We start from the raw sequence: 10,328 nt of genomic DNA, 5'->3' as shown, positions 1-10,328 counted from the left end.
GGCCCTGTTGGACTTCAAATGCAGCTCTTAAGACATTTGCTAGTCTCTTTTCTAGATGTGTTTTCTGTTCTGAAAATTTCCCTCCTCTGGAATACATTGAACCCATACTCTGCTTCAGGACAGAAAAGGATTTCCCATCCACACAAGGCAGTAGGGACTAAGTGAGAAATCAGGTGACCGGAAGAGTTTCTGGCTAGGAGCCGGGAGCCATCGTGTCTTGGTTCCAGGGCCTGCTCACGCTGCCAATCAACTTTATGTTCCAAGAACCAAACATTGGCTTCTAGGAAGTCTTGACTGTGGATAAGGTTCACATTGACTTATGTGCCAAATCCTGAAATCCAAAAACTTTTGACTCCCTGTTCTCTTAAACATTGGAATTGAGGGTTGAGGGCCCAGTGGGTAAGAGACATAAAAAGCGTTCCAAGGAGGAGTGAGCCCTACTCATGGGTGACAGAGTCACAGCAAAGAGGGGAGACCAGGTGACTCCCACCCTATGTGGTCACCTTGCGTGGGGCCCCCACTTGGCCCCCACCAACACTCTGTTGGTGTTCCTGCCCAAGGCAAAGCTGCTCAGCTATTAGAAGGTAAAAGGGGAGTGGGGTGGAGGAGGTGAGAAGTGGACTTGGCCCTGGGAAACCTTCTTGACATCAGATCTCCACCAGGGCGCAGAACAGAAGAATCCATAGCATCATGGGAGAAAGTAGCACCAGAGTCCTAGCCCAACAGACCTGAATAATTGTGTGTCTCTGGATAAAGCACTTAGCCCCTCCGAGCCTATTTTTTTCTTCTGTTATATGGGTCTATTGAGTGTGTTTTGTGTGCCAGTCAGAGACTCTTGTAAGCACTGGGGAATCAGCCAAGAACAAGACAGATAAGACTCTGCTCCCACGAAACTTACAGTCTAATTGGGGAAGACAGACCATAACAAGTAGGTAAATAAGTTAATTTTAGTTAGTGATAAATGCTGTGAAGAAAATTAGAACACCATCATGAGATGGAGTCACCGGGGCTGGTTGGAGTGGGGTTAATCTCATGGGTTGTTAGGAGAATTAAGTGCAATAACATAAGAAATGTGCTTAGCCTAGAGCCTGCCAGAGAATAATTGCTCAGTCAGTAATAGCCATCATCACCACCACCATCATCATCATCATCATGACCATCATCATCTCAGAACCCCCAAATAAGAGTAAAGGGGAGACTCTGCCTGGGGTTCTTAAATTAACATCCTCCCCAAGCCTCCTGTCTGTGAACCAGGTTCGGTGTGAAAACAAAAGAGACATGTAATAACCTCTTGCCTTGACTTTCACATTCATTATCTCCTGGAGCCTCCCAACATCCATGATGTGTTATTATCTTTACTTTACAGACCAGAAAATAAACAATAGAGACGTTAGGTGACCTATTCCAGGGCACTGGATAATGAGTGGCAAAGCCAGGCTTTCTGGCAGCTGGCCTGGGAACTAACTCTCTGACTAGTCACTTTTCCACCAAACCACTAGTTTCCAAGAAGGGATGTAGAAGAGAGGGGAAAAGAAAAATCAATCAATCTGGGTAGTATCCGTTTATCTAACCATCCATCCCTCATTTTAACAAGTATCTATCGAGTTACTACTATGTGCCAAGACTTGACTTCGGCAAATGAGACCATAAAACCATCCCTGCTGTCACGGAGGTTTCATTTTAGTGGCAGCAAGACAGACATGACCACAAAAACAAACAGACAGCTAACATCAGATAGGTAAAGAAAGCAATGAAGGAAAAGACACAAGAGGACTCCTGAACCCCTGAACTCTGGGGAGTGACTGGATGTGGGTTGAGAAAAAGGCTGGAGGGGAAGAGGAAACATGGAGGTGGGTGGGGAGAACTTGGGACCTTCTAGATGAGAAGAAAGGCGAGATCAAAGGCCTAAGCTGGGACAGTTCTCAGAGCTTGTCCTCCTACTGTGTGTCAGGTGCAAGCCAGCTGCTTTGCATACATTGCTTTGTTTCAAGGAAGGCCAGCCCACTGAGGAGGAAACTCAAGTCTGAGATTTAATAACCCCTCACATTTGCATAGTGTGTTATATTTTTTCAACATGCGGCTCATACATTTGTCATCACTTCTGATCCTGCAACGCCCCTGTAAGGTAGGGAGGGAAGGTATGACTATTCCATCTGATAGCAGGAAAAACTGAGCCACAGAGAGAGCCACTGGCTTGCCTCAGGCCACCCAGCTGGTATCTCATGGCATCCAGCCTAGAACAGAGGTCTCTAGCTTGCAGCATCGAGTACCTTCACAAGGCTGCTTCCTCAGGGCCTCCCAGGTCTGGCTACTTTGGGAGAGAGGTAGAAACAAGATCAAGAAAGAAGAGCTTTGGGTATCTACATGATAGATGCCCTGAAGCCTCCTGTCCTTAGCCTGTGAGAATGTGCAAACTGCCCAGGCAGAGGCTCTAACGTGGGTAAGGCCTTTCCCCAGCAATTCATTCTGGGCCCACAGCACCGGAGGGGTGTGGGCCCAGCAGCTCCATGTCCATCAGACTCTTAGCCTCCCGACTCCAACACGCATCCTTCTAGGGACCAGGATCGGAGGAGGCCTACACTGGTGAAATGCAGTGTCAACCCAACAAGCGCCTTTGGATTCTAAATGCCCACTGCTTTCCGGCTGAGCCACCTAAAACTCCCAATGAGACTAAGAAAATGTGTCTCAATCATTAGTTGAAGCCTTTTGGTTTCATTTCCTTTTGTTAGAATCCTAGCAATGTAGGGTGCAAAGAGACCTTAGAAATCTCCTCTCAGAGAGGGGTACTTGCCTGAGAACACGCAGCAAATAACAAACAGGATTAGGACTCAAGCTTCCTAGTTTCCTATCGAGTTCAATCACTGTCCTGTCGTGAAGGTGTCCAAGTGAGCCAGAGATGGAACAGTAAGGAGTCTGACTCAGTTTTGCAGAAGAGAGACGAGAACCCACCATCAAGGAGGTGGCCTCAAGTCCCACCAAAGGAGGTGCCTGGCACAGGGCAGATCCAGCAGGCTGGGCCCCACTGCCCTCCATCCTGAGAAGGAAGCGTGCCAGGGGCCGCCTGAGCTGGGAGTTGACACCCAGGTACACCCAATGACTTGTCAAACCCTGTCGTGAGCCACCCAGCCTCATCAGCAGTGATCAATCACACTCACTAATTACCCACAGGGAGGCCCTGCCACAACTGCTCATGGAAGAATCATTTTTCAGTCAGCCCCATGCAAGGTGTTCCCTGGGCATGACAGGAGTGCTCCAGGGTTCTCGTGCTTGCCAGTGGCCCATCTGGTTTCTGGATGCACAGGTTGTAAAATGTGCCTTGTCACATGCTGGGGGCTCATTTGGGGGTTTCAATGGGGAACATGGCGGAGCATAGGTGATGGCTCTGTAGTGACTCCAATTTGAATGTGGTGGTGTGAAATCACGGTTATGGGGTGGGCCCCAGAGCTACGAACACCTGGGTTCCAGCTCTGCTACTTACTAGCTGTATGACTTTATGCAACTTGACCTCTCTGTACCTCAGTGTTTTCACCTGTAAAATGGGGCAAGATGAGAGGACTGACCTCACAGAATTATTATTATTATAGCTACTGTCCGTTGAGTGCTTCCCAAGTGCCAGGTGCTGGCTCAACAATTTCTAATCATTGTTTTATTTAGTTTTTACAACAACTCTGTGAGGTATGACTGTTGGTAAATGCAGTGAGATAATGCAGGTAAAGTCATCAGCATAGTGCCAGCACATAATAACATGAACTACTATTATTATTATTACTAATACTTTGTGGGGTAGCCCCCAGCAAATTGCATGACAGCTCACAGCCTCACTTTCTCCCACCTGTAAATGGGACATCTCTTCCTAGGGCAGGAGGCCTGATGCTCAGAGATTCCCAGATAAGAGGGGCAAGCACTGCCAGCTTCGTCACCTGGATCCAGGTGGGCAAGTTGAGGGCAGTCAGGCCCCAGCCAACGCTTCTAGTTGCATGTAAATTAATTACGTGCCATTTTCTAATTATACCAGAAACTCACTTTCCCTTTGAAAATGTCTTTCTATGGGAATTTTTCTTTCATGCTCTATTCTCCACTTGGTTTCCTGTCCACTTTTCCTAAAATATGTTTTCTCTATTGTCCAATGACATTGTGAAAGAAGTTGAAATCCACCCCCAAACCCAGGGTGCCACCTGCTTTCATTCATTCACTCACTGATTCATTCCACAAACATTCACTGACGGGTACTCTGTAACAGGCCGTATGCCGGGTACTGGGACACAAAGGTAAACACCACGCTGTCCCTGCCTTCAAAACTTCCCAATTCTCGCTGACCTCCCAGTGAAGTAACACCAAATATTGGTGAGACAATTTCCCTTCAGAGCCTTCACCAGATCAGTTGTTCTGACCTTTAAAGGAGGCAAAAGGAATAGAGAGAGCCCGCCAACATGATTTGCTCCGTTTTACCAATGGGAAAGCTGAATTCCAGAGGGAAGGGAAGGGAAGGGAAAAGAAAAGAATGAAGTTATTTAATAATAGTGTCAGGCCCCGTGCCTTTTCATTCTCATACATGCCCATGGGAGGTGGGTGTGATTATCACTGCTTTACACATGCAGAAGCTGGCACTTTGAGAGGTCAAGGAGCTCATCCCAAAGTCACCCCGTCTGTACGTGGCAGAGCTGGACTCCAACATTGTAGCAAAACTCTCAGCCTGCTGACTCAGCGACGACACTGCAGGTCACAGGTGGATCTGGGAACCCCTTGCCTCCCAATCCTCTGCCAGGGCTTCTAGGTCCCGTGGTTTTTAAACTTGAACATGAATCAGAATCACCTGGAGGGCCTGTTAAAACACATATTGCAGAGCCCTACCCCCTGAGTTTCTGATTCAGTTGGTATAGGGTGGGGCTGAGAATCTGCATTTCTAACAAGTTCCCAGGTAATGGTGATGATGATGAGGAGGATGCTGGTCTAAGGACCACACTTTGAGAACAGTTTTTAGGTGAACCGATAATTCTCTTCCGAAAAAATTACTCCCTTTCTTCCCTCTCCCCATTTCAAAAGTAATATAGGTTTGTAAAATATATTGTATAAAATGTGCAACATACGGAAAAAATTGGGAGTAGAGACTACAATTCACCTGCATTCCTCCACCCAGAGATCACCACCGCTAAGAGGCTGGCATATCTCCTCCTCTGTTTTCAATTCCTGTGCAGATCGGAAGGCGGATGGCGCGTTGGTGTGGCGCATCCATTTGGCCCTTTGATTAAGACCCCAGCTGTTCCGTGAGATCCTGGGCAAGCTCGAGGAGAGCCCTAAGTCCCCTTCTCTGTACCATTGCATTTATGCTCCCCATCCTTCATCAGATTGTTGGGAGGGTTAACGGAGATAATGTATTTATCAAGCACAGGACACTGTCTGCTGTCGAGTCAGCAGCGCTCCATAAACGCTTGACTGTTGTTTTAACCAAGGGAGAGCTTCCAGTACGCTAATGGTGTTTCAGCCCTGCGCCCCTTCCCCCCCTCCTCTTCCTCTGTGTGGACCCTGAAGACGCTCTTGGCTCCAGGCTCCCCGATTGGCCCGTGAGGGCGGAGGGCAGCCTGTGGAGTGGCAGAAGCCTCAGGAGTGTCCCGTGCCCCAGGTCGCCACCGCCGTTAGGGTTGTCTCGGCTTCTCAGCCCAGTCCGCCTGTTTTACAGCCCCGGCTTAATGAGGGCTTTTAACTTTTCATTCACCACCAGCGTAACTCCGACTTTTAATAACACACCTTGTGCACGACAAAAATTTGCTCCTGGCAATCATGGTTTCGACCACAAAAACCACAGCGGGGAGGCGTTCCTGGTTAACTCTTTCAGCGCTCCAGGCAGTCTGGAGCCCGGGCGCTCCTGGAAATCAGATGGAGTCATGGCCAGAGGCCCGAGGTCTCTGACTGAGACGTTTCTTGTCCTCCTCCCACCTTTGGTCGTGTCTCTCCAAGGCTTTGGGGAAGGAGAAGATTCCAGACAGCGGGTGGGGGCCCAGACTGAGAACCTAGCAAGGTTGTAGAGGGGAATCCTGGTGGGCCTCCCTCACTTCCCTCTCTCCCTTCCATTCCACAGACCTACAATGTGCTGATCACTTAATCTCATAACCCTCATTTCCTTAAGGGGTGGGATGAGATAGCTCAGGTGTGCCACGTAGAATTCCTAAGGGTCCAGGAGTGCCCCAAGGCACCCTGGCTAAGACCCCTGCTAAGGCACCCTGGCCCTTAGCTCCCTCAAGGAGCCAGAACAGCGGGCAGTGCACAGGCACCCGCTGTGTTCCCACCAGAGGACGGCATCAGGCAGGATCCCGCCACCTGCTCTAGCCCCTGGGCAGCTGAAGGCCACCGGCGGGAGCCAGGTAGCTGGGGTGGCTTGCAGGGAGGCCAGGAGGCTGGCGGTCGCTTCCCAGTGGGGCCAGCCCTACCACTGAAAGGCCTCTGTGTTCCACCCGCCAGCCGCCTGGAGCTGGATTCTAACTACACCACTTTGGCCTCCATGCTCCTCAAGACCCTGCCTTGGAAGAAAGTGTGCCTTCCCACCAGAGGCAAAGTAATCAGGCTCACGTTTGTGGAGCTCCTACTATGGGCCAAGGGGCCCACAGACGGGAATGTACGGCCAGGTAGGTGTTTATAATCCCTATTGGACAGAGCAGGAAACAGAGTCAGGGAGGAGAAACACATTTACCAGGATCCTGCAGTTAGTAAGTGGCAGAATTTAGAGTCATAGGCAAGTCCTGTTCTGCTGGGGCTCAAGATGGATGCTTGAGCAGGCCTCTTTACTCAGGACATTTTAGGGGAACGAGGCAGCAAGAATGTGGCCACAGCAGCGCCAGCAGCAGCAGCTCAAAACTTGCAAGCCAAGCACTTGATGCCCTGACCCCCCTCTGCCCCCCAAACACACACACATCAGTTGGGCCAGCTGAGCCCCCAGGCTCTGTCATTGTAATCTCAAATGGTGGCTTCAGAGTCAGCCTGCAATTACTCTGCAGGCAGGCGCAGCTCCCCTCACCCCACCCCAAACGGAGAAGCCTCAGCTGTCAGTGTATCTGACTTCAAAACCAAATCATTAAGGAGGAGAAAAGCAAGCAGCCTTTCTGTTCAAATAACCCAGCTTTAGGACACTTACCCCCTAAGGGGCACCAATGAATAGATTCTGTCTGCGGCCTCTCAGTTTTAAGCAGCAAATCTAAGTGGGACGAAAATACATCACAAGGTTTTTTCTGTTTGTTTTCAAAGTGTGGGAAAATAGAAAGCAAGAGGTTCAGAAATGCTCATTGATTGGTTATTTGTATATGAAGTACCAAGAGTATTATTAGCTTGCCCCTTACCAGGTTTTAAATCAGCAACTTTTCTAAAGTTGCTGGATTCCCCCAACAACTCCGTGAGACGGACACTACCACGGCCACGATTCACAGGCAAGGAAATTGAGGCTCAGGTGAAGTGATTTGCCCAAGGTCACACAGCTAAGAATTGGCAGAGCCGGGACTTCAGTCCAGGCACTGGTTCTAATGCCCCTGCTCTTATTCCGGTTGTCAACACATTGTCAACCCCAGGGAATTCACTCAAGAGAAATCCGATGCCCAGTAATTCACATTATGAACATAGCTGGCTAACCCAAGAGAACCCAAAAGCTTAGGTGATATCATGGAACCCTGTCTGCAGTCAGGACCCACCAACTACTCTGCCCTCAGGTCTTCAAGTTTTAAAAGCAATCTATTGAGGAGTAGCTAGAAAAAGAAAAGATTGTTCAAACCTTGTCTCTGCCCACTCACCTCTGAGGGTAGTAGAGAGAGGAGAGTCAGTGTTTTAGAAGCCTGGCTTCTGCCAGCTCCCTGAGCCCAGGCTAAAGCAGCCCAGAATGCCAGCCTCGTCCCACTTCCTCAGAGGTCTGGACCCCAAACGGGGTACATGGTGAAGGTCAGCCTCAGCCAGTGGGGGTTTTAAATCCCACGTGTGGGCAGGAAGCATCCTGCCAGGCAACAGAGATGAAGGACCTCGCTGAAAACCATATCTCAACTTCCTCGCGTTAGAACTGCCTCTAAATAAAATCAACCACATTTTATCGAATGTATCTTCAGACCTTGGCTCTATGCTTAAGCATTTTATAGCCTTTATCCCACTTAACTCTCTCAAGGCTCCTCCAAAGCATACTTGTACCCATTTTCCAAACGAGGAAAATGAAGCTCAGGTAAGTGGAATGACTTGTCCAAGATCACACAGCCATGAGGAGTGGTCTGGATTTGAACCTAGATCAACAGACTACAGAGTGCATATATTTAACCACTACACTGTAACCTTCCCACTTGGGACTGTTCCAACCCAACAAACAAGTCCCTTTAGAGAAACCCAACTCTGCCTAAGACAGCTCTCAGAACCACCTCAGAGAAGTTCCTTTTGGCAAGAAAATAGAAAGCCTAGATGGGACTGGGACTGTCTCTGATTTCCAAGGCCCCTTCAGAGTATCAGAAAGTGGTGCCGAAAGTCTTCACAGTTTCAGTCCTGTTTCACTAGCTGGCTCGAAACTGCTCAGCAGAGAGGGAAAGGAGAAAAAAAAACACACACAAACGATTTTCCCAGGGAAACACTCAGCTCTCGCTGGAAACCGTGCTTGCCTCTACACGCCAAAGTGAGATCGTCAGCCCATTCATTTACCCTTACAAATTGCTCTGTGAATCCTGGCGCCGGCCTCGCTGCTCTTCCCTCTCCTGGAAACCCCATCCAGCCTCCACGCTCAGAGAGCGCCAGGCATCCACTGATGTTTACTCACTCAAGTTCATTCGACATCTTCCTCCTCCCAGGCTCCCAGGCTCCCAGGCTCCAACGACAGGCACCGGCACCGAAGGCTCTGCTGACCGACCGCTCTTGTCTCTAATTCTCGCCTGACACAGACATTCCCTGCCCAGGGAAGTGTTTGATTTATGTTGAGGTTTGAGTGTCGGGATTTTGCTGACAGGTCGGTTCCTGGCAGCGCTGGTGCTGATTGGCTATGGGTACAGGTGCCGGGCGACAGCAGGTATACCTCAACAGGTGCAGCTGTTAACTCTTCGCCTGCTGAGTGGGGGGCGGAGACATGGGGGGCCGGCTGGGTGGAGCTGGCCAATTCCTCCCTTGGTGAGGGGGTGGGGGGTGGAGATGAGGGTGGAGAGAAATGTTGGAAAGAAGATAGAGGAAAAGTACAGGGACAAACAGATACTTGGCTAAAGGAAATCTCAGTTCCTGATTCTACTTAGTATTCTGGGTACCCAGGAACATTCCCCCCACCCCAAATTCTTGTGCCCCCTTCTCTACCCAACATCACACTTCACAGCCACTGGGAGGAGATAGGATATCTCCTCCCAGGGGGTGTCTGTATAAGTTCCTTTTCTTTTTTTCAGCTTGGTGAGGAAATAGAGGCCAGAGAGGTAAAGTGACTTGCCCAAGGGCACAGGCTAGTGAGTGTCAGAGCCCAGATCTGAATCTTGAATCACTTCACTCCAAGCCTGGCTGTCCCTTGGAGCTGCAGTTGGTGGCCTCAATTCCACAGACATTCATTGAGCACCTGTTGTGTGCCATGCCCTACTCTAGGTTCTGGGGAGACAGAGGCCCAAAAGACATGATCACTGCTCTGGAGGAGTTTACAATCTGGGGTGTGTGTGTGTGTGTGTGTGTGTGTGTGTGTGTGTGTGTGTTAGTGGCGGAGGGTGGGGGAGTAGGGTGGAAGGCAGCCTTCACTTGGTGTGATACAGATCTGAATGAGATGTAAGCAAGCCACATACCTCTGGCCACCACAGGAGGGATGGAAAAGTTGCAGTCTGCCACCTCCAAAGCCTTAGCTAGCTGGTCATTTCACAAACTAATAAGCGCTCCATCCCGCGTTGGAAATAGGAGAAATCAGATGCCTGTTAGACTGAGTAATTGTAGAATAATTGCCGTGAGCTGTCTTCTGTAAAGAACAAGGTTGGTAAACCCAGAAAATCCACAAACACAAACAGGAGAATGCTAGAGCTTTTTTAAGAGCTTCCACCAGGATTAATTTGAAATTAAATCTAAGCCAGAGATCTTGGCATCTTTTTTTTTTTTTCCCTTTCTCTCTTTCTGTTCTCTCCCCTTCCTCCCCCTTCCCTTTTGGCAAATTACCTCTGCCCTGACTTCCTGGCATCCTCACCTTGGCCCCACTCCTTTCTCTCTCAGGGAAGGGCGGGGTTTCAGCTATTCCTGACAATTTGATGGAGGTGTTCAGGGTAAAGTCAGAATCCAAAGGAGCCCTCTTAGGGGTGGGGTCAGGCCTATGGAGGGGGTTGCTGGGTTTGAGAACTGTCAGAGGTTGGCTTCTCACTCACTGGAGGCTG

The 10,328-nt window shown here is 49.5% G+C and overlaps 1 protein-coding gene across 2 annotated transcripts in view; it reads right to left on the bottom strand.

The window, feature by feature from the left end:
• GRHL3 (grainyhead like transcription factor 3) overlaps positions 1-9,044 on the bottom strand; it is a 58,199-nt gene extending 49,155 nt beyond the window's left edge. The window contains exon 1 of one of the 2 annotated variants that reach the window (XM_019650146.1): positions 8,768-9,044. In XM_019650146.1, the coding sequence (XP_019505691.1) occupies positions 8,768-8,784 (17 nt within the window). In that variant the 5' untranslated portion in view covers positions 8,785-9,044. Of the gene's footprint in view, positions 1-8,658; positions 8,735-8,767 lie in introns of those variants that run through there. The other variant, XM_019650147.1, reaches the window with a different exon arrangement.
• Positions 9,045-10,328: the final 1,284 nt, after the last annotated feature.

This window comes from Hipposideros armiger, unplaced genomic scaffold, assembly GCF_001890085.2.
Source record: "Hipposideros armiger isolate ML-2016 unplaced genomic scaffold, ASM189008v1 scaffold_138, whole genome shotgun sequence".
NCBI classification, from domain to species: domain Eukaryota; kingdom Metazoa; phylum Chordata; class Mammalia; order Chiroptera; family Hipposideridae; genus Hipposideros; species Hipposideros armiger.
The sequence above is the reverse complement of the archived record's forward strand: the minus strand, read 5'-3'. Positions and strand labels throughout refer to the sequence as shown.